The sequence below is a fragment of the Salvelinus alpinus genome, chromosome 14, assembly GCF_045679555.1.
Source record: "Salvelinus alpinus chromosome 14, SLU_Salpinus.1, whole genome shotgun sequence".
NCBI classification, from domain to species: Eukaryota; Metazoa; Chordata; class Actinopteri; order Salmoniformes; family Salmonidae; genus Salvelinus; species Salvelinus alpinus.
Window position 1 is genome coordinate 1,894,853 of NC_092099.1, and position 25,501 is coordinate 1,920,353.

The 25,501-nt window shown below is 41.7% G+C and overlaps 1 protein-coding gene across 6 annotated transcripts in view; it reads right to left on the minus strand.

Moving 5' to 3' along the window:
• Positions 1-623: 623 nt before the first annotated feature.
• obsl1b (obscurin like cytoskeletal adaptor 1b) overlaps positions 624-25,501 on the minus strand; it is a 73,323-nt gene continuing 48,445 nt past the window's right edge. For 4 of the 6 annotated variants that reach the window (XM_071340135.1, XM_071340136.1, XM_071340134.1 and 1 more), the window contains 7 exons: positions 23,631-23,743; positions 18,243-18,396; positions 11,600-11,761; positions 8,875-8,979; positions 5,967-6,233; positions 4,839-5,108; positions 624-1,900 (listed from right to left, as the gene is read on the minus strand). In XM_071340135.1, coding sequence (XP_071196236.1) covers positions 1,890-1,900; positions 4,839-5,108; positions 5,967-6,233; positions 8,875-8,979; positions 11,600-11,761; positions 18,243-18,396; positions 23,631-23,743 — 1,082 coding nt within the window. In that variant the 3' untranslated portion in view covers positions 624-1,889. The other 2 variants (XR_011667698.1, XM_071340137.1) reach the window with 2 other exon arrangements.

A 25,501-nucleotide genomic window follows, 5' to 3' on the forward strand; every position in this document is an offset into this window, starting at 1 on the left:
GATTTGGACAGCTTTCAGTATTTAGCCAGTTGTTTTGATAGTTTGTTTTACTTATGTTAAAGATGTCATGTTTTATATTGTAGATTAACTGATATGGGCAAAATAATATGTGCTAACTTGGAATAATTGTAGTATACTGTCCAGATGGGGAAATGGTTTGTAATCCATATGCTGGAGATATATGTGTGACATTTGGTTTTAACAAGTACTTGTACTTGACCTTTTTGATATGCGATATCATATTGCAAGTCTAATGTAGTAGTCATTCAACCTGTACAGTCAGTTGAGTGGAGAGCCTTTTCATAGCTCCTTGTATTACATGCCTTGTAAAGATCCTAATTTACTTTATGACACTTCCTGCCGTGCTTGCTTACACATGACTACGTGTCTGTGCATGCGAGTCTGCGTTACCTTAAAAGTAAAATACAGCATTCATTTGACAAGATAGACATCTTTCGATACAAAAAACTCTTTCAATTAGTATAATAATTTGCAGTTTTTTTTCACTGCATGCAACAAGTGTTGACATCCGAGTAAAGAAACTTGAGCTAAATCAAGTGTTTGAATGAGTTAGAGCTGCTCGTCAATTTTAAGAATAGAAAGGAGTAGAAAACGATTTGTACTTTACCATAATAAAGCATGATTTATTGAAACAGGTAATATCCCATTACAATTATTCCTGCATACACTAATGGAGCAATTCGATACAATGCGGGGGGCGTTGGAAACAAATTAAATTGAAAAGAAAAATAAATATGGAATTGACTTCACTTCATATGAAAACCATATTCATGAATTATTCAATACAATATATATTACTCAGGTAACTCTGCATTTAAACTTGAATATAATCTAATAAAATGATCACTATAAACTTCCTTTCTGAATTAACCAATTTTGGCCCAATGTATTTATATTACAAGCCCAATACTACTTGACAGAACCCATTCTTCATTGTAGCTTGAATTTCTGCCTCCAACAAAACAACTTCAAAATGTAAAAAACGATGTCTATACAGTGGGACACGTGATGAAAAATACAAATGAAATAAGTAATGATGATAAAGAAATTTGAGAGCGAGAACGGCTCTTCTTCAAACAGCTTGACTGACTGACTAAATGGACACTTAAAGTAAATAGAACTAATGGAACCTTTTAAGAACCTTTTTAAACTTAGGACTGAATCCTAACTTGAGAGAAATGTGTATCTCAAAGTTCTGGATAAATGCATTAATGTCAAAGGGAGATTTATGTGAAAAAGTTGGTAGCTCAAGTTAGGATTCGTCGCTTCTAAACAACTTACAGTTTCTCAATATTTGCTACAAGTAACCATTATGGCCCAAATTCTGACGTAGGATGCCAGTGCACAACTCAGACTTTTGCATAAAGCATGCATTTATATCTATGTGAGATTTGCAAGCAAATTCCACTCAAACATGGATCTCAAGTTAGGATTCGGTCCCACGCCTGTAATCAATTGCATTCTCCAACTGTATTTTACGATCGACTTTAGAACACATTTTTATATTACATAAAATGTTTATATTACATGACATTTTATGGATTAAGCACATGCTCGTATTCAGAGAGACAATTTAGTCAACTCTGTACTTATGTTGGTTGATATTTACCTAGAGCCTCTTTAGAGGACATTGTTTCAAGTGAATAGGGGTATCTGCATTGGGAAATAATTATACAAAATATTTCAATAACTTATTGTTAACTTTGACAAAATATTCACCCCCGTTTGAAAGACAGGAATATATCTTACAATTCTATTCCATACATTCCAATTTCACATGACAAATATGAACACAAATAAATTGGTGAATAAAATATCGATCCATCTCATTCTGATGTTGACACTGCATCACGACGATACTGCGTCTGTCAAGGATCACCTGTTGAAGAGTAGAAAAAAAATACACAAATACTCAGAACTGTCAATCCTATATGTACAGTATGTTCTATTCAAGCGAAATGGTAAACAGGTTTCCCCAATAAGACAAGAATGTGCGTTTGTTATGCTAATTCACACAAATGTCTATAGTTATAGTTGATACACGTTTTTTAAGGAATTTGAAGTTAGGATAGTCTGAACATGTGAAAGTTTGTCTTTAGCTTAAACGGTTCAAGAGTTACCCCCCCCTGTGTAACAATCATGATGTTTAATTCACTTCTTGATATGCCACACCTGTCAAGTGGATGAATTATCTTGGCAAAAACGAAATGCTCACTAACAGGGATGTAAACAAATTTGTGCATTTTAGAGAAATAAGTATTTTGTGCCTATGTAACATTTCTGGGATCTTTTACTTCAGCTCATGAAACATTGGACCAACAATATACAGTGGGGAGAACAAGTATTTGATACACTGCCGATTTTGCAGGTTTTCCTACTTACAAAGCATGTAGAGGTCTGTCATTTTTATCATAGGTACACTTCAACTGTGAGAGACGGAATCTAAAACAAAAATCCAGAAAATCACATTGTATGATTTTTAAGTAATTAATTTGCATTTTATTGCATGACATAAGTATTTGATCACCTACCAACCAGTAAGAATTCCGGCTCTCACAGACCTGTTAGTTTTTCTTTAAGAAGCCCTCCTGTTCTCCACTCATTACCTGTATTAACTGCACCTGTTTGAACTCGTTACCTGTATAAAAGACACCTGTCCACACACTCAATCAAACAGACTCCAACCTCTCCACAATGGCCAAGACCAGAGAGCTGTGTAAGGACATCAGGGATAAATTGTAGACCTGTACAAGGCTGGGATGGGCTACAGGACAATAGCCAAGCAGCTTGGTGAGAAGGCAACAACTGTTGGCACAATTATTAGAAAATGGAAGAAGTTCAAGATGACGGTCAATCACCCTCGGTCTGGGGCTCCATGCAAGATCTCACCTCGTGGGGCATCAATGATCATGAGGAATGTGAGGGATCAGCCCAGAACTACACGGCAGGACCTGGTCAATGACCTGAAGAGAGCTGGGACCACAGTCTCAAAGAAAACCATTAGTAACACACTACGCCGTCATGGATTAAAATCCTGCAGCGCACGCAAGGTCCCCCTGCTCAAGCCAGCGCATGTCCAGGCCCGTCTGAAGTTTGCCAATGACCATCTGGATGATCCAGAGGAGGAATGGGAGAAGGTCATGTGGTCTGATGAGACAAAAATAGAGCTTTTTGCTCTAAACTCCACTCGCCGTGTTTGGAGGAATAGAAGGATGAGTACAACCCCAAGAACACCATCCCAACCGTGAAGCATGGAGGTGGAAACATCATTCTTTGGGGATGCTTTTCTGCAAAGGGGACAGGACGACTGCACCGTATTGAGGGGAGGATGGATGGGGCCATGTATCGCGAGATCTTGACCAACAACCTCCTTCCCTCAGTAAGAGCATTGAAGATGGGTCGTGGCTGGGTCTTCCAGCATGACAACGACCCGAAACACACAGCCAGGGCAACTAAGGAGTGGCTCCGTAAGAAGCATCTCAAGGTCCTGGAGTGGCCTAGCCAGTCTCCAGACCTGAACCCAATAGAAAATCTTTGGAGGGAGCCGAAAGTCCGTATTGCCCAGCGACAGCCCCGTAAACCTGAAGGATCTGGAGAAGGTCTGTATGGAGGAGTGGGCCAAAATCCCTGCTGCAGTGTGTGCAAACCTGGTCAAGAACTACAGGAAACGTATGATCTCTGTAATTGCAAACAAAGGTTTCTGTACCAAATATTCAGTTCTGCTTTTCTGAAGTATCAAATACTTACGTCATGCAATAAAATGCAAATTAATTACTTAAAAATCATACAATGTGATTTTCTGGATTTTTGTTTTAGATTCCGTCTCTCACAGTTGAAGTGTACCTATGATAAAAATTACAGACCTCTACATGCTTTGTAAGTAGGAAAACCTGCAAAATTGTCAGTGTATCAAATACTTGTTCTCCCCACTGTACATGTCACATTTATATTTTGTTCAGTATAAATATTGTTTAAGTTCAGAAAGTATAAATGCAATGCAAAATATTCTCTCACGTAATCTAAATTGGGGCTGTTTGGGGTAATATCTTAACACAAAATAGCAGAATAAATATAATTATAATACAACTATGAGAGAAATCTAGAGTTGTGCAATGTTTTGAAAGCACACCTTATTATCTCTTTGGCATGACAATTGTTTCTGTTTTATTTTGGTCTTATCCTGAAATACAATAATAACACAATGGTTTTGATTGAATAGGGAAAAACGGTATATTTTAATGCACCTGCATAAATACTACAATGCACGTTCAATTGAATTGGGGACATGCAGTAATCCTCAAGTAGCCATCATGAGCCAAATCCTAATATAAGAGCCGAGCTTCGGTCTCCTGAAAAACAGTAATCCAAAATATAGTATAAATGTTGCAACTGCATAAATACTACAGTACAGGACGCAATAAGTAGCCTGTAATCTTAAATCTCGCATAATGGCTCAAGTGATACGTTAGGAGAAATTAGCTTGAATTAAAATATTTTCAATGCATGGTATAAAGGGGGTCTGTATATATAATCGGTTACTCTTACGGCAAACTGACCACATTTAATGTGATGAATGAACCTAATACTTATTCAGTTATAGACCATGTTATAAAATGTTAAGTATTTTATTACTGTCAGCCTGTAAATATAGCCTTAGACGTCTACCGGGAGATACATTCCGTCTTGTCTGACCTAGATGTCAATGCCAATGGAGAACTGCACATAAACACCAAACATAGCTTACAGTATGTCACACCTCTCTCGCCATGTGCCACCGTTATGCCAAATCACATGTACAAGTTAAAGGGTTTGCCTACTCTTGATGTGGAGCTCGGCGCTGCTCTTGGCTTTTCCCGATGTGAACTCCACCAAGCCGGTCATGTCAACAGAGGTCTGTCGGAGGGTGAGGCGGTGGACCATGCCCATCTTCTCTAGGCTGACTTTGGGCCCCTGCTGCAGGGCCTCCCCCTTCAGGCTCCACACGGGGGCTTTGAGGACGGGGACCGAGACCTCACACTCGAAGCAGGCCTCATCCGGGGCCACCACCTCCACGCTCTTCAGTTCCCTCACCATCAGGAGAGACTGGGCTGTGTTGACCAGGGAAAGATAAATACATTGAGGGAAGAATGGGGGAACACTTAAAGGTACACTCACAACAAGATGGCATCATCATCAATTACAAAACAACATCAGACCACATTGTCACCAAAATTCAGATGTACAACTACTGCCAGTGTTGGCCTTTCACAATTTGCACCTTCCCCAATAATGGCTGTTTTGAAGTCTGTAGTCCATGTTGTATGAGTTTACCCAGTTGTGTTTGAGGATGTCACCTTGCTAATTATACCCTTAAATATGATTATACTATACACTCTATTCACTATATGATTAATTAAATGAGAATCAAATGACTCACATGTACAAGTTAATTGCAGATAAGGGGCATGGAACAATGCTCAAATTGAATTTATAGCACTTTACTTTCATACCTGAGTAACACTAAGTACACTAGGAACAACATGTTGATATAATTGCACAGAACAAGAGTTGACCTATAATCCTATCAAATACTGAACTGAGTGAGCTGCAGTGTGTAATGAATAGGAATGTCTTACTGCCATGTTCCCAGTAGATGGAGCTGATATTCAGGATACCGATCCTTCTACACTCCTGGTAGAAGTTGCCCTTAGACAGATCTAAGATCAGCCTACTCTCCCCAAATCCTAACAATCAGGGCGATGCAAAACTTAACTTATATTACTGGTCTTGCTATATTTTCTGAATACAATTTCTATTCATTTGAATTTGAGACAAATACTGTGGCTGTATCAACACAATAAATGGAGTGGGACGTGGCCTCATTTTGACCCAAGGCAAATGTTCATGTCAAACGTCTGACAAACTTTGATTGTGGGGTGAACTGACACTTTAATAGATTATCTTACCTTCTACAGTCAGTTTCGCAGAGCATGTGTGCTCTCCAACCTGCACACTGTAGGTTCCCTCATCGTCCAGTGCCACCTGTTGAATGACCAGCTTGCGATAGCAGCCCTCACTGCAGATCTCAAAGCGCTCTGAGGGCAGGATGACATTGCTGCCTTTGTACCAGCGGATACTGCACCGAGGGTTGGACACTGAGCAGTCCATGATCGCACGACTCCTCTCAAGAGCCACCTTGTCCTGGAGAGGGTTCGTTATGTTCAACGGAAGCTCTGCAAGGATAAAAATACAAATTTGCTTCATTTCCGAATGTGTCGCAAGGTGTGTTCTGAGACCTGACAATAATTCATTTGGGCAAGTGGCAGGCACCAATATCAATAATTCTATATTTACCTACAGTACCAGTCAAAAGTTTGGACACACCTACTCATTCAAGGGATTTTCTATCTTTTTTCTATTTTCTACATTGCAGAATAATTGTAAAAAAAAAACACATGTATTAACCCAAAAAATTGAAATATATTTTATATTTGAGATTCTTCGAAGTAGCTCCCCTTTGCCTTGATGACAGCTTTGCACACTCTTGGCATTCTCTCAACCAGCTTCACCTGGAATGCTTTTCCAACAGTCTTGAAGGAGTTCCCACATAAGCTGAGCACTTGTTGGCTGCTTTTCCTTCACTGCGGTCCAACTCATCCCCAAACAATCTCAATTGGGTTGAGGTCGGGTGATTGGAGGCCAGGTCATCGGATGCAGCACTCCATCACTCTCCTTCTTGGTCAAATAGGCCTTACACAGCCTGGAGGTGTGTTGGGTCATTGTCCAGTTGAAAACAAATGATAGTCCCACTAAGCGCAAACCAGGTGGGATGGTGTATCGCTGCAGAATGCTGTGGTAGCCATGCTGGTTAAGTGTGCCTTGAATTCTAAATAAATTACAGACAGTGTCACCAGCAAAGCGACCCCCACACCATCACACCTCCTCCATGCTTCACGGTGGGAACCACACATGCGGAGATCATCTGTTCACCTACTCTGCGTCTCACAAAGACACAGCGGTTGTAACCAAAATTCTCAAATGTGGACTCATCAGACCATTGGACAGGTTTCCACCAGTCTAATTTCCATTGCTCTTGTTTCTTGGCCCAAGCAAGTCCTCTTCTTATTGGTGTACTTTAGGTGTTGTTTCTTTGCAGCAATTTGACCATGAAGGCCTGATTTACGCAGTCTCCTCTGAACAGTTGATGTTGAAATGTGTCTGTTACTTGAACTCTGTGAAGCATTTATTTGGGCTGCAATTTCTGAGGCTGGTAACTTGAATGAACGTGTCCTCTGCAGCAGAGGTAACTCTGGGTCTTCCTTTCCTGTGGCGGTCCTCATGAGAGCCAGTTTCATCATCGCGCTTGATGGTTTTTGCGAGTGCACCTTGAAGAAACTTCCAAAGTTCTTGAAATGTTCCAGATCGACTGACCTTCATGTCTTATAGTAATGATGGACTGTCATTTCTCTTTGTTTATTTTAGCTGTTCTTGCCATAATATGGACTTGGTCTTTTACCGAATAGGGATATCTTCTCTATACCACCACTACCTTGTCACAACACAACTGATTGGCTCAAACGCATCAAGAAGGAAATAAATTCCACAAATGAACTTTTAACAAGCTACACCTGTTAATTGAAATGCATTCCATGTGACTACGTCATGAGAAAATGCCAAGAGTGTGTAAAGCTGTCATTAAGGCAAAGGGTGGCTACTTTGAAGAATCTCAAATATAAATATATTTTGATTTGTTTAACACTTCTTTGGTTACTACATGATTCCATATGTGTTACTTCATAGTTTTGATGTCTTCACTGTCATTCTATAATGTAGAAAATAGTAAATATTATTATTTACTACTCATTCAATTTTTAACTTGAATGAGTAGGTGTGTCCAAACTTTTGACTGGTACTGTAGGTCTATCCTATTGGGAACAAAGCATCTGATATTGACATAGATTTTCTATATCTGCCCCCATATGCCATTTGCCCCCAAAATATTATTTTGTTACTACAATAATGTATATATACGCAGTGCTTTCGGAAAGTATTCAGACCCCTTCCCTTTTTCCACATTTTGTTACCTCTTCACTATTATTCTATAATGTAGAAAATATATATATAAATTTTTTAAAACCTTGAATGAGTAGGTGTGCCAAACTTTTGACTGGTACAATTAAGCAATAAGGCCCGAGGGAGTGTGGTATATGGTCAATATACCACGGCTAAGGGCTGTTCTTTGCACAACGCAACACGGGATGCCTAGATACAGCCCTTAGCCGTGGTATATTGGCCAAATACCACAAAGCCCAGAGGTGCCTTACTGCTATTATAAACTGGTTACCAACCCAATTAGAGCAATAAAAATAAATGTTTTGTCATACCCGCGGTATATGGTCTGATATACCACGGCTGTCGGCCAGTCAGCATTCAGGGCTCGAACCATCCAGCTTATAATACATATATATTTAATATGCCATTTAGCAGACACCTTTATCCAAAGCAACTTAGTTTTGAGTGCATACATTTTACGTATAGGTGTCCACGGGAATCAAACCCACTATCCTGGCATTGCAAGCACCATGCGCTACCAACTGAACTACAGGTATGAGTTTACCTGATATTTAAACGTGAGCCAGTATTTTCCTGCCTAGACTACATCAGGAGATTTGACTACATGTCATATGTACAGGAAACGAGAGGTGGTCTAGAATGGTTAGTGCTACCAGAGTTGACAGGGGTTTAAATCCGAACCACTGCCCCTTCCGACTCGCACTCCTCCTACCTTTCCTGTCTCTTCACTGGCCTATCCAGTCAATAAAACCACACAAGTATGAAAGGAGTGGGAATACAAAGAAGAAGTAATCATATTACCCTCCACTTCCAGATAGGCTGTGCATTCCACGTGTTTGGCGACGAACTTGATCTCTCCGGAGTCCTCTCCTCTCACGTTGCAGATTAGAAGAAAATGCTTGGTCCCTAAAAAGACATGCAAAATCAGTTACCATAGAAGCTTTGGTTTTTTCCCCCGGCTATATTAGTGTGTTGAGAATAGAGTCAGGTTTCTAAGAGCCAACATGTTTATAAAGCATTAGACATGCACTTAAAAGCTAGAATCCTTAATTTAAACAATAACAAATATTTTCCCTGCCCCTGTTTCGCTAAAAAGCTAAGGGATGGGCTTGGAGGAATGTAACAACTCTCAAATTCTTAGACAGCTATGGATGCAAGGGACTGACCGTACATGATATAAAATGTATAGTTTTAACCATGTTTTGAGTCTATACAATGTTTGTTTACATTTACGTCGTTTATAAACATTGGAGTAAAACAAGCTCATATTTTGGGTTCTGATGAGGTATGACAGTTGAACTAAGCTCATGAGGCATTTGTATCTGTATACCCATTGATTCTTGAAGAATATATCATGAATTTAGTCCAAAAATGCATTTAGTGACTAAGGATTCTACCTTTAAGGTGCCAAGTGTCACCCCATAGGACATTATAAAATGTATTATAAGCACTTATAACAGGCGGTAAAATGCATCATAACATTTGTTTTAAGCACTCATAGTTGATCCTCGACTATTCAAACATATATAAATATCTATAATGTATAAATAAATGAGTGGCTCATAGAAAGTATTGTCGCCATCTACAGATCAACATGCACAGACTTTGATATAATGTTTAAATCCTAGTCAGATGTCTTACTGGACCAAGACAAAATAACGTACGTTTTCAAAAGTAGGCAGGTAAATACTTTATAATAACTTTCATTACTAACTATAAAAAGAGCACGTACTATTGATAAATGAGTATATCATTAGTTGTAAACATAAATACTTTTATAAGCATTAAAATGCATATGGATTGATAATATATATATATAAGAATTTATAAAGGCTTATACAGTGGGGAGAACAAGTATTTGATACACTGCCGATTTTGCAGGTTTTCCTACTTACAAAGCATGTAGAGGTCTGTAATTTTTATCATAGGTACACTTCAACTGTGAGAGACGGAATCTAAAACAAAAATCCAGAAAATCACATTGTATGATTTTTAAGTAATTAATTTGCATTTTATTGCATGACATAAGTATTTGATCACCTACCAACCAGTAAGAATTCCGGCTCTCACAGACCTGTTAGTTTTTCTTTAAGAAGCCCTCCTGTTCTCCACTCATTACCTGTATTAACTGCACCTGTTTGAACTCGTTACCTGTATAAAAGACACCTGTCCACCCACTCAATCAAACAGACTCCAACCTCTCCACAATGGCCAAGACCAGAGAGCTGTGTAAGGACATCAGGGATAAAATTGTAGACCTGCACAAGGCTGGGATGGGCTACAGGACAATAGGTAAGCAGCTTGGTGAGAAGGCAACAACTGTTGGCGCAATTATTAGAAAATGGAAGAAGTTCAAGATGACGGTCAATCACCCTCGGTCTGGGGCTCCATGCAAGATCTCACCTCGTGGGGCATCAATGATCATGAGGAAGGTGAGGGATCAGCCCAGAACTACACGGCAGGACCTGGTCAATGACCTGAAGAGAGCTGGGACCACAGTCTCAAAGAAAACCATTAGTAACACACTACGCCGTCATGGATTAAAATCCTGCAGCGCACGCAAGGTCCCCCTTCTCAAGCCAGCGCATGTCCAGGCCCGTCTGAAGTTTGCCAATGACCATCTGGATGATCCAGAGGAGGAATTGGAGAAGGTCATGTGGTCTGATGAGACAAAAATAGAGCTTTTTGGTCTAAACTCCACTCGCCGTGTTTGGAGGAAGAAGAAGGATTAGTACAACCCCAAGAACACCATCCTAACCGTGAAGCTTGGAGGTGGAAACATCATTCTTTGGGGATGCTTTTCTGCAAAGGGGACAGGACGACTGCACCGTATTGAGGGGAGGATGGATGGGGCCATGCATCGCGAGATCTTGGCCAACAACCTCCTTCCCTCAGTAAGAGCATTGAAGATGGGTCGTGGCTGGGTCTTCCAGCATGACAACGACCCGAAACACACAGCCAGGGCAACTAAGGAGTGGCTCCGTAAGAAGCATCTCAAGGACCTGGAGTGGCCTAGCCAGTCTCCAGACCTGAACCCAATAGAAAATCTTTGGAGGGAGCTGAAAGTCCGTATTGCCCAGCGACAGCCCCGAAACCTGAAGGATCTGGAGAAGGTCTGTATGGAGGAGTGGGCCAAAATCCCTGCTGCAGTGTGTGCAAACCTGGTCAAGAACTACAGGAAACGTATGATCTCTGTAATTGCAAACAAAGGTTTCTGTACCAAATATTAAGTTCTGCTTTTCTGATGTATCAAATACTTATGTCATGCAATAAAATGCAAATTAATTACTTAAAAATCATACAATGTGATTTTCTGGATTTTTGTTTTAGATTCCGTCTCTCACAGTTGAAGTGTACCTGTGATAAAAATTACAGACCTCTACATGCTTTGTAAGTAGGAAAACCTGCAAAATCGGCAGTGTATCAAATACTTGTTCTCCCCACTGTATATGAAAGTTATTATAAAGTGTAAACCCCAAAAGTATTACTACGTGTCATAAGAGATGATAACAATTGTAAGGATGACCTTCCTGGCGGATCTTGATGGTGCTGGTTGGTGTAATTCTCTCTCCATTTTTGAACCACTCTCCAGACACATCCTCCAGGGAGATCTCAACTACAAACACAGCATTCTGGTCCTCCTGTATGTCCAGGTCCTCCAGGCCTTGCAGGACAACAAGCTCCCGTTCTGCCAAGGGAGGTAATGACATAAGCTCTCATGTCAACACGTCATTTTAATATTTTAGAAGGTTGATACTGTATGTCTTTCTTATTGGTATTTTTATCACCTGTTCTGGACCTGTTAGTTGTTTAGCACCCCCTAGTGGCGGTTTAAATGCAGCAGTGTAGAATTTACCTGTTTGTGTCATGTGAAAGGAAGCAGTTTCAGAGGGGAGGCAATGTTTTAGACTTGCAAGTGTGACAGAGTAGTTACGATCCTTCAACATACTTCTTTATAAGCTTTGTAAAACGCAATGTCTGTAAGTACATTTGTTTATTGACACAAGATAAATGTTTATCACATTTAATTGGCATGTTTCTGTAAAATATTAATTGAGTTAGCAGTTAGCTACTTTGCAATAGATGTAGTGCTATTTCTCCCTAGGGACACCTAGCTGAACAATATCAAGCATTCAGTTGCATCCTAGTAACTTCGTTTTATATTTGGCTCTAGATTGAGCACTCTTAATCCTTATTTCGTACATTTAGTGCAGTTATTGTGGAAGACATTCTGTGCTCTATACTACTGTAATTGAAAACATGTATTTTTGTGTTTGTTGCAGTTTCACACTGTAATTCAAGTAAACTTCAAAAACGGCACCCTGCTTCCCACGGCGTTATTTGAATGAGTGTTTAGCTAACTGGATAGCTGGATAAGGGCTACTGTACATTTAGCGAGTCCAGTATATCACCCCTTCAAAACAATAAAATAGTGCGAAAAAGGTATTTTTTTTATAAAGACCCCATGTAACAATACTGCCCTACAAAGGCAAAACTCAGTAAACTGAGAAAAATGTCTTTAAAATATTTTTGCTAACCAGCCAGATATGTTGTAGGTAGGTAAGTGATAATGCACTGATGTAATCATCTTTATATCAAATCATTTTTATGCATATCAACCATGACCACTGATTTGACCTATGACCCCTTAAATGCAGATACTGCACCCTGCCTTTGTATGACCTTAAACAACTATATGGGCAATGCAAAGGCAAAGTGCAGTATCTACCAGCTAAATGTGTTAATCCAACTTCATTGTTGTTTTTCTGTTTGATGGACACAGTTTGAGAGTTCTAATTACTGTACTATGCAACTGTATTTAATGGTTTTATATAGTTATGTTTTCATGTTTTCAATGTTGTATTGTAGTAACCCTCAATTATTTTTTTACCATAAGGTAAGGACTATTTCATTGCGCAGAATGTTTATACTTAAACAAATGTTTGACTTTGTGCAGTATCTACAATCTAAATGTGTTTTTCCAACTTTCTTGTTGTTTTTCTGTTTGGCTTTGTATGGTCATTTATTTGACTTTGGGGTCATAGGTCAAATCAGTGGTCATGGTTGATATGCATAAAACATTACTTCATAATAAGATAATAAATCAGGGTATTATCACGTGTCTACCTACAACATATTTTGCTGGACAGCAAACAAACTTTAAAGCCATTTTGATCAGTTTCATAGTGGAACAAAGCCAAAGTGCAGTAACTTTAGTTACTGCTGTTTGCCATGGTTTTTACTTGGATTTTGTAGTTACTGAAAATTTCACATGCCATTTTCCCTGAAACAGAACATAATTGAATCAGGATACTTTGACACAAGATAAAACAGATACTAAAAAGCCTGATTTCAGTCTTAACTAAATGTTGACCAAAAATGTAGTTACTGCGTTTTGCCTTTGTACGACAGAATATCAACAGGTGATATGGCTTTTTAAACTATTTTGGGGGGGATTACGGTGACGTAATTAAAAAAGAAAATATTTAGTTCCTTAGTTCCCCCAGCAGATGTCGGTCGTGTGCAAAAATGTGCGTAATCCACAGTGCTGTGGTGTCTTCATACATTTCTATTACCCTCTTATGTACAGTGCTTTAAGAAAGTATTCACACCCCTTGACTTTTTCAAAATGTTGTGTTACAGCCTGAATTAGAAATCGATTAAATAGAGATTTTTTTTTGTCACTGGCCTACAAACCATACGCCATAAAGTCAAAGTGGAATTGTTTTTATTTATTTATTTGTATTAATAAAAAATGAAAGGCTGAAATGTCTTGATTCAATAAGTTTTCAACCCCTTTGTTATGGCAAGCCTAAATAAATTCAGGAGTAAAAATGTGCTTAGCAAGTCACATAAGTTGCATGGAATCACTCTGTGTGCAATAAACACCCTACACTGTGATTGGTAGCACAGTGTGTGTGTGTGTTTGTCTTTCATTATGATTATGATTAGAGCAAGCTGCTCTATCCGCACTGATTGGTCAAGTAAGAGAAAAAATTAACAATGTGGAAGGTGTTTTCTAACCTTCCAAAGAGATCCATTATTTTCCAGAGAACGCATAGAACCCCGAGTTTATTATCCCTTTTATACCATGGCTATAATTGAACACATTTGCCACTAGAAATGTGTCAATTTGCCAGTAGAAATGTGTTCAACATCAACTGAAGTAGCTAACAACTTCACTCGAGAGCTACAGTAGTCGCTGTGGTAACGAAACAACCAGACTTGCTAGTTTAGCTAACCAAATCATCAGTCCAAGCTTGCTATAGTGAAAATCGACTTCAACATTACCAATAATGTTTGGTTGCTCTGGAATGCCCTTTAAGAGAATAAGAAACAAGTATTCAACAATACCATGGTATAAGAGTGTTTAACATGATTTTTGAATGACTACCTCATCTCTGTACATACTGCCAAGACTGTGCTCATCAGAGCTCGACATCACCTGGAGCAGATCAACAACCACCTCTCGGGCGGGCAGTTGCCGCCAGGATACCAACGGAAGGCGAGGGAGCTGATCGCCCTCTTCACCCCATCGGGGGCCACCAAAACAGACCAGGAGATGTGGCACTGAGGAGAGAGCCCCTCAGACCACACGACGAGGAGGAAAGCGGATCAGCAAGACCAACAGGCTGACACCACCATACTCGGAAAACACCGAGACCCGGCCAAACCCGGGTGGCACAGGGAGGGCTTCCAATGCGGAACACGACCCAGTCCGACCTCAACCCAGATAATGCCCCGACCAGGGTGACTGGACCCGAGAGGCCTGCAGAAGTGACGGTGGTCCCGGAGCATCACGAACCCAGCCAAACCCAAACCAGGGTTGCATGGGGAGGGACTTTGACGAGGAAAAAGGCCCAGCCAGACCTCACCCCGGCCACACAAGGTCGGGACAAGGTGGCAGAAGACCCCATTGACATCGGTGATGGACGGAAGGAGATGGAGACCCATACCCCACCCAGAACGCTGACTGGATCGATCCGTCATACCCCGACCAGGGTGACACCGGGGATTGGTAGGATGGTTGACCTTCTGGTGGCCAAGGGAGATGGCCTCCCAACGTTCTAAGACCATTTCTTCCACCCCCCAGCGATCTCGGGGTCACTGCTGTCTCCCCTCCGCCACTCACAGACCCCCTCGCCCATGGATCAAGAGGACCTCAACATCCTGGACAACGCCATCTTTATGAGCACGGTGACTGAGCTCTCCCAACAGACCGAGCTCTCCCAACAGATACAGATGGAACCACCCCACCGGCAGGTTGGAGGTGGAGCCACCACCTCCACCTCCAACCTGCGGCCAGCCCTGTCACCCCAACCCCTCCGCCGCCTCCCCACGTCCCACCAACCTCGCTGCTGCCTCCGGAACATCACCATCCGGTGGTGGACCTGGGGAAACCCCCGGCAATCTCCTCGACTCTGACGGAGAGCATCCGGCAGCGACTCGTCAAGGCCTGTCAACCCCCAGCCAGCAGGATCGCCCTGCTCCCCATCAAAGGTCGAGCAGCGAGACCCCGGGTCGGCCCACCTGCCACCGCAACAGCCCTGCCAGCCTCATCGGCCCGACGCTGTAACCGCCTCCTCTGCCGCCGATGTCTGCTCCTCTGCCGCCGCTCCGACCACACCAACAGTAACGGAACCACCGTCGACGCCCGACACAAGCCGCTTCATGTGTCACCCCGGTACTCGCTACAAGCCCGAGTGGAGGGTACAACCCCATTGTCCCATCTTCATCCTGGGAGACTCCAACATCGCCAGGCTCCTTCGGATCTTCTCCGACCAGATCTAAGTGGAATCCTTTCCCGGTGCCCGCTTTTGTCACGGCATCCGCCTCCTCAACAACCTGCGAACCGATGGCTGTCCCGAGGTGGCCAAGGTCATCCTCTCCTTTGGCCTCAACAACCGAGAAAAGGGAACGGCTACCACAAGGCCTCAAACTTCTACTTAGGACGGCGGCCGAAGCCTTCCCGAATGCTGCCATCTTCGTGCTGAAGATCAATTACTCTAAGATGCCGTTGGCCGACCGGATCAACTTGGATATCCTGAATGGGTTGATCGGCAACAGACAACATGTCCCTCTGCTGCCCTCATCACAGTTCCACACCCGACAGGATGGCCTGCACTGGACCCCGGTCATGGCGATGTGGCAATTGTGAAGCCGCTGTTTACACTAAGTGTTCCGCTCACTGGCCCAGACCAGGGGGAGAGTGACCTTCTTGACGGCACCAAGCCACCTGCCCGCCTCCCCGTGCCCCAACCGGCGGGGCCGTACCCCACCATGACCAAGACCCTCAGATGGACTCGGGCGCCGGGGACCACGCACCCGCCCGCCTCCGACCCAAGCCCGGGGGAGACCGGCACGGAGGAAGTGGTCCTGTCGTGCATCTTCACACCCATAAAGCCCTAACTCTCCCTGTCCCGACGAGGCCTCTCATTCATGCCCACGCTTCGACACGGGCAAGGAGGCATGTATCCGGCTCCGCCCTGAGAATGCCGACTACCACCGACAGCTCAAAGTGGCCGACTACTTTGACAGCCGCAAAGGCAATGCACACCGTGGAACCCAGAGGGAACAGCGACCGTGGCCCACTGGAAAATAAACAACTATTCACGGAACCTTCAGGGTGGGAGCCGCCTGACACGGATCTGCCGCAGGGTGTCCGCTACCTACTGGAAACCGGCTGGAAAACCTTTAACTCAACCCCCCCCGACCTGCAAGGGGCACGGGACAGGAGGTGACCGGCCTCAGACAACTGGAGAGGGATGCGACGATCATCAAACCGGCGGATAAAGGGTCAGCTGTGGTCATCCTGGACAGGGGTCAGTACGTGAAGAAGGCTGAGCGCCATCTCGACCAGGAGGAGAACTACTGGTGGCTGGCGCAGCCCATCTTCCAACGAACGGCTCTGCTCATCAGAGGTGTGCTCGATGGGCTGGTGACGGACGGGACCCTGGGGCCCAAGCAATGTGCCTACCTGGTGGGAACCACGCTGGCCAAGACCAGGAACCTCTACCTCTTGCCGAAAATCAACTAGGTGCACACGAGGTGACTCCCGGCAGACTCATCGAGTCTGACTGCGGCAGCGAAACCTACGGCGTGTCGGAGTGGATAGACGCCTACCTACGCCCGCTGGCGATGAGGCACGACAGTTACATCAAGGACACAGTGGACTTCATGGACAAGGTGGCAGCAACCAAGGTGGGCGCCGGCGACTTCCTGTTTACCATGGATGTGGACTGCCTCTACTCCAACATCAAATTTGTACAGGTTACAGAAAACGTCTACATTCTCATCTCTCATTTCATGATGGGCATGGACACGTAGGCTACATCATGGAGGGGGTTTTACGCAAGTCCAAAACGGGACCCGCATGGCATAAAAATGTGGACCTGCTTACAATGCAGAGATAAAATGGGAATGTCAGCTAACTGTTTTACTCCTCTCAAACTTAAAATTTTAATAAAGCTTTGGTGATTAAGACTTATTTCCAAGTGGTCTCAAGAGCCAATGCCTTTATCGACAATCTTAACTATTTCGCGATTGCATTGGGCAAAAAAAAACTGAATTGAGAGGAGGGGAGGCTATGCTTGGTTTTAAATCAAATTAAACGAAATTGTATTATTAAAATAAATGTATGTTTCTAAATACAAAGTATACAGGCCCCAAAAGCAGATTAGGGCAGTATGTGTCATGGCTGGATAGGCTGCATTTCCGCTTTCAAAATTCATACCATAACCAACTGTGTTACCGCTAAAACCAGCTTTTGTTTGGTCATAAATATCCCTGCCTGAAATTAGCTCTTTGGATCATGTTTTTAAGGACAGAAAAATGTCCACCCCGCCCATCTGAGCACAAGCGAGCTGATATAAGACAGGTAAATTGCCGAACCTGGCGTTAGGGCAGGAAAATGCCAGTGCGCCAGATTTTACATGACAAAATTGCAAACTAACGTGCGCTTGACACTAGCGCCGCCTTAACGCCAGTCGAAAATAGAGCCCTTACGCTGTAGTGTTGCCATACTTCAACACTGAAGTGTTACGATAAAGTACAGTACATCTGATCAAACCTAGAGGTGAGGCAATCAAAGACTAGCAGGTTTTATTATAAGCTTAGTTAGTCATCAAAATATTGTTCATATGGGAGATTATTAAGGCGGCAGACAGTACCGTAGACCTCTATATTGCAGGATGTACTGGAGTCTCCAGCGTCACATGAGTATGTGCCAGAATCACTGACTTCACACTTCAGGATTTGGAAGTAGTGTTTTCTTCCCATAGCATAAATACGCAAATCCTTGCGTGGTTTCACCTCGATCCCATTCTGAAGATAAAACATTTTATAATTGAGAAATAGTCATCATATCCACAGAAATCTGTCATATCATTTGAGTAAATGCATAATGTATAAGTAAACTGACCATTGTCGATGTTGTATTTTACAAACCTAGCTATTCATGGACTGCACTTCCCGTCATTGCCATTGTTATCAACGTTCTACAGATGCCGCAGCATATTGATGTACGACTGATAGTTAACGCTCAGTCTTTTTGAACGGTAGTTAATGACTGTTTGGTAAAAATTACACTATAGTGACCTGGAAATACAATGACATTGCTAAAGTACACAAATAATTAGTAGGAAACAATTATGACACCATTATGACGTAGTCAAGTTTACTTTAGAGAGATGGCAATGATGCCATGAGCTAGCAAAGTTTGTCAGAAATAGCTAGCAATACTAACGTTAGCTAGCCTCTACGGGATCGCTGTTCCTATACCGGGACGGTTGAGTTAACGTGCGCTAATGTGATTAGCATGACAGTTGTAAGTAACAGCAAACTTTCCAGACATGTCTTATACGGGCAGAAAGCTTAAATGATTGTTCATCTAACTACACTGTCCACTTTATAGTAGGTATTACAGTGAAAAATACCATGCTATTGTTTGAAGAGAGTGCACAACAACAACAAAAATTATCACGGCAACTGGTTTGATACATTCACCTCTGAAGGTAAATAATGTACTTACATTCAGTAATCTTGCTCTGATTTGTCATCCTGAGGGTCCCAGAGATAAAAAGTAGCATAGTTTGGTCTGATAAAATCTATTTTTATATTCAAATGTAGGAACTGGGTTCTACAGTTTGAACCCCTACTGTGTCTGGCTCCACACCTACCCCGCCCGGCCATCTAGATGTGTGAAAGTTATTGTATAAGCTAATGATCCATCATCTATGACATTCCTGGGAGGATGTAAACTTAAATGTTGTATTACACTATAGTGATTCATTTATTTACTTTTCTGCTCTTTTGCACACCAGTATCTCTATTTGCACATGATCATCTGATGATTTATCACCCCAGTGTTAATCTGCTATATTGTAATTATTCACTCCTATGGCCTATTTATTGCCTACCTCCTCATGCCTTTTGCACACATTGTATATAGATTCTCTTTTTTTTCCTTTTTTCCCCCTACTATGTTATTGACTTGTTTATTGTTTACTCCATGTGTAACTCTGTGTTGTTGTCTGTTCACACTGCTATGCTTTATCTTGGCCAGGTCGCAGTTGCAAATGAGAACTTGTTCTCAACTAGCCTACCTGGTTAAATAAAGGTGAAATAAAAAAATAAAAGTATTACCATTTCATTTTTGTATGTTCTCTGTGGTAATGTACTTGAAAATGTATCAATTCACCAATTCGGCACATTTGGGCAGACTTGATACAAAATATTGTCCAGTATTGTAATGCTTCACTGGATCAATCTGAAACTTTGCACACACACTGCTGCTATCTAGTGGCCAAAATCTAAATTGCACCTGAACTGCAATATTATATTATGGCCTTTCGCTTGCATTTCAAAGATGATGGAGAAAAAAAGAAATAGAAAACACATGTTTTTTTGTTTGTATTATCTTTTACCAGATCTAATGTGTTATATTCTCCTACATTAATTTTACATTTCCCCAAACTTGTGTTTGTGGAAAAAAAGTGTTTCCTTTCAAATGGTATCAAGAATATGCATATCATTGCTTCACGTCCGGAGCTTCAGGCAGTTAGATTTGAGTATGTCATTTTAGGCAAATATTGAAAAAAAGGGTACGATCCTTATAAGAGGCTAACTAAAATGCTGGTGTTCTTTCCTCAATTTTAGCTAGCTAGCTAAAGTTGTGCTGCATCTAAAGTCAATCTGGCGACATCACAATGATTATAAAAGCTTGTCCTACTAATTATTTTGAAAGCCATAGTCAATCAATCAACAATATAATAATACTCTTAGGAAAGGTTTTCAATTTAACTCACAATCTTTTTATAAAATATATTTTTCAATGTATTTAACCTTTATTTAACTAGGCAAGTCAGTTAAGAACAAATTCTTATTTTACAATAACAGCCGACCCTGACCAAACCCTTCCCTAACCCGGGCGACGCTGGGCCAATTGTGCGCCGCCCTATGGGACTCCTGATCACGGCCAGTTGTTTTACAGCCCGGGATCGAACCAGGGTCTGTAGTGATGCCTCTAGCACTGAGATGCAGTGCCTTGAACCGATGCACAACTCGGGAGTGGATCTGTGGATACTATGCGGATAGAAAGGTTAAAAATATATGTAAAACATCACAGCACAGTAAAATATATGCCACATGGAATCCAAACGAGGCTGGTCTACGGTGATAGGTGGGATGGGCTGAGAGTAGCTGAGGGGTGAGAATAAAGAGCTCATGATCGGGAATGGTATTATTGAAAACACTACACATAATATAATGTATACCGGAGTAAAATCTAATGTATGTATACTGAACAAAAATATATATATGCAACATGTGTTGGTCCTATGTTGGTCCTATGTTTCATGAGCTGAAATAAAAGATCCTAGAAATGTTCCATGCGCACAAAAGCTTATTTCTCTCAAATTATGTGCACAAATTTGTTTACAGCCCTGTTAGTGAGCATTTCTCATTTGCCAAGATAATTCATCCACCTGAAAGATGTGGTATATCAAGATGCTGATTAAACATCATGATCATTAAACAGGTTCACCTTGTGCTGGGGACAATAAAAGGCCACTCTAAAAATGTGCAGTTTTGTCACGGAACACAATGCCACAAATGTCTCAAGTTTTGAGGGAGCAGGAATGTCCCCCAGAGATGTTGCCAGAGATTTGAATGTTAATTTCTCTATCCTTACCCACCTCCAACGTTGTTTTAGAGAATTTGTCAGTACGTCCACCCGGCCTCACAAACCTTAGACCATGAGTATGGCGTTGTGTGGGCGAGCGATTTGCTGATGTCAACGTTGTGAGCAGAGTGCCCCATGGTGACGGTGGGGTTATGGTATGGGCAGGCATAAGCTACGGACAACAAACACAACTCCATTTTATCGTTGGTAATTTGAATGCACAAAAATAACATGACGAAATCCTAAGGCCTATTGTGAGGCCCATTTTTTTTTTGCTATCTGTGACCAACAGATGCATATCTGTATTCTCAGTCATGTAAAATCCATAGATTAGGGCCGAATGAATTTATTTCAATTCACTGATTTTCTCATATGAACTGTAACTCAGTAAAATCTTTGAAATTGTTGCATGGTGCGTGAAATTTTTGTTCAGTATATTTATGTATGTACAGTGCATTTGGAAAGTATTCAGAACCCGTGATTTTTTTTGTTTGTTAAGCCTTATTCTAAAATGGAAAAGTGTTTTTTTCTCAACAATCTACACACAATACCCAATAATGAAATGTTTACAAATTTATTAAAAATAAAATACTGAAATACATTATTTACATAAGTATTTAGACCCTTTGCTATGAGACTCGAAACTGAGCTCAGGTGCATCCTGTTTCCATTGATCATCCTTGAGATGTTTCTACAACTTGATTGGAGTCCACCTGTGGTAAATTCAATTAATTGAACATGACTTGGAAAGGCACACACCTGTTTATATAAGGTTCCACAGTTGACAGTGCATGTCAGAGAAAAAACCAAGCCATGAGGTCAAAGGAATTGTCTGTAGAGCTCCGAGACAGGATTGTGTCGAGGCACAGATCTGGGGAAGGGTACCAAAAATGTCTGCAGCATTGAAGGTCCCCAAGAACAGTGGCTGCCATAATTCTTAAATGGAAGAAGTTTGGACCACCAAGACTCATCCTAGAGCTGGCCACCTGCCCAAACTGAGCAATTGGGGAGAAGGGTGTTGGTCAGGGAGGTGACAAAGAACCCAATGGTCACTCTGACAGAGCTCTAGAGTTTCTCTGTGGGGATGGAAGAACCTTCAAGAAGGACAACCATCTCTGCAGCACTCCACCAATCAGGCCTTTATGGTAGAGTGGCCAGACAGAAGCCACTCCTCAGAAAGGCACATGACAGCCCGCTTGGAGTTTGCCAAAAGTTACCTAAAGACTCTCAGACCATGAGAAACAAGATTCTCTGGTCTGATGAAACCAACATTGAACTCTTTGGCCTGAATGCCAAGCGTCACGTCTGGGGGAAACCTGGCACCATCCCTACGCCGAAGTATGGTGGGGGCAACATCATGCTGTGGGGATGTTATTCAGCGGCAGGCACTGGAAGACTAGTCAGGATCGAGGGAATGATGAACGGAGCAAAGTACAGAGAGATCCTTGATGATAACATGCTCCAGAGCACTCAGGACCTCAGACTGGGGCAAAGGTTCACCTTCCAACAGAACAACAACCCTAAGCACCCAGCCAAGACAATGCAGGAGTGGCTTCGGGACAAGTCTCTGAATGTGTGGCCCAGCCAGAGTCCGGACTTGAACCTGAACATCAAATATCTTTGGGGAGACCTGAAAATAGCTGTGCAGCGACGCTCCCCATCCACCCCGACAGAGCTTGAAAGGATCTGCAGTTAAGAATGGGAGAAACTCCCCGAATACAGGTGTGCCAAGCTTGTAGCGTCATATCCAAGAAGACTTGAGGCTGTAACTTCAAGAAAGTATTGAGTAAAGGGTCTGAATACTTATGTAAATGTGATATGCTGGTATTGTTTGTAGATTGATGAGGGGGAAAAAAACAATTACATCCATTTTAGAAGAAGGCTGTAACGTACCAAAATGTGGAAAAAGTCAAGAGGTCTGAATACTTTCTGGATGCACTGTATGTATGTATGTATGTATGTATGTATGTATGTATGTATGTATGTATGTATGTATGTATGTATGTATGTATGTATGTATGTATGTATGTATGTATATACACTTAGTGTACGAAACATTAAGGACCACTGCTCTTTCAATGACATAGACTGACCAGGTTAAAAAAAATATATACCTCATTTTGAAATGTCATCATGTTTCCAAGCCACAGTAATGCACTTTAGACTCAATCTTAATTAACCCCTATTGAGACTGCACTGAGTAGAATGCTCAGTTGGGTATCAGTCCCAAAACTACCGTTTAAAACAACATTGTGACGATAACGTGCAACCCATGAATATGACTTCATGTGATGCATCATGCACCATAGTATTATTGAGTGAAAGGTTGCTAACAAAATAGTGTAATTATTGGGTGGAAAGGGTATGAATTGTTTACCTTCATCCATTTCACTTCAACATGAGGCCTTGATAGCTCACAATCCATTGATGCCACAGCTGCTTCTGGAAAGCGCAAGTCCTCCAGTTTCTTAATGACTGTCACTGGTGGCTCTGAGAACAAAATGAGAACAAAATCAAGGTGAGAGAAGAGTAGTAGAGCAGAGCTGAAACTGTATAATTAGTGTGAGTGTGAAATGAGTGTGAAAAGCTCCCTGTACTGTGAGACTGCCTCGAGTGTGATGTGACATGAGCACATACATATTTCACTGGCTTAAAGCTATAAAATCTTTGTGTCTTTTCATTTTCATAATGTTTACGTAAAGTATCTGCCAGTTCTGACTGCATTATTTGGACTGGCAAAATCCATTTCTGTTGGTAAAAGTCTAAGTGTGATCCTTGGGACGTCCAACTCTGATGTCACCCCATGGAATTTGACCTTTAAAATGTTTAAGGTAAGGGTTAAGGTTACGGTTCGGGTTAGGTTAGGGTTAAGGTTTGGGTAAATGTAAGGGTTAAAGTTAGGGTTTAGGGTGGGGTCGTCCCAAGGATTCCTCTTAGCAACTTAGCATATACCATTTATGTTGCACGTCCCTTTATTTAAAAGGCGATGTTGATGTGTCCCTTTAAGAAAAAATAGCGTTTGGGGAAATGTTTGGTGTACCTGGGGCTGAGAATTTATTGGCTTAAAAAGCCTCGAAATAGCCATTGATTAAGTCTATAAACTGCTCATATTTGTGGACTTTACTCACCCTTCAAAGGAGTAAGGTTTTTGTTGGTTTTGAGAATACCATTCAGAGGAAGTCTTCAGAAGGCCGGGTTTCCCTTGCTACTGGGCAATTATACGGTAACAGATTCATGCCGAGACTCACTTTTAAACTTTGAAATGTATGCCGAGCAAAAACCATTGATTGCAAAGTTCAACAAACCATACACCTATATGCAGAAATCAACTTTTTACAATTGTCACTGAAAATTTTAATAAAACACATTTACATTAGCAACAGTGCAGACGAAAATAAATACTCCAAACATAGCCTGGGACAGTTGTGGGATGCGATAGATCCCAAATTAATACAACCACGAGCATCAAAAAAACTGTTTTAAGTAAGGAGCTTGACGCAACAGATGAGAAAGTTTATCAACATTTTAAGCTAAACGATTAGGCTATTTCTGTGCATCATTTTAAGAAGTTATATGGCCAGTTTAATTGAGATACAAACCTTATCAAAGCATATAGGCTTATGGGGTAGGCTACATGAGGTGTGTGACTATGATTTGAAGAAGTCAACAACAACAAAAAAGCATGTGCTGTTTGCCTTAAGCTGGGCATCATTCAAGTGATAGGCTAATATTGTCACCCATCACACTATTCTTGTGAAATTTGTTTTGATTTAAAATGGACCATTATCATGCACCTGTCTCGAAACAGGGGCAGCGGGAAAAAAATACATGTCATCTATGCACGTTAATAGCGATTTTCATGCCAGCCAGGTATACTATACTCCTGTTAAAAGACAAGCAATGTGCTTAATATTAGGAAAGTTGACAAATAAATATAGTAGGCCTAGTGTATAGAAAGCTGATCCTCCTCCTCTTTTTAATAGAGGCAATCCCTGTTTTCTCACGCAATTGCATAGTCTACAGAAATGTTGCGCAACATGAGCTAATGGGCTATCAGGAAGTGTTTGATTCGATTTTCGATTACATTTGCATTGATGTCAGAGTGATTAGAGGGACAATAGAGTGCGGGGTACCAGGCAGTTAGCAAGTTTGTCAGGCTGCCGTCATGTTTCGTGACCGCCGTTGTGGCAGTAATATGATAGACCGAGTCAAGACCGAGACCAGAAAAATGCGAGTCTAATTCAAGAC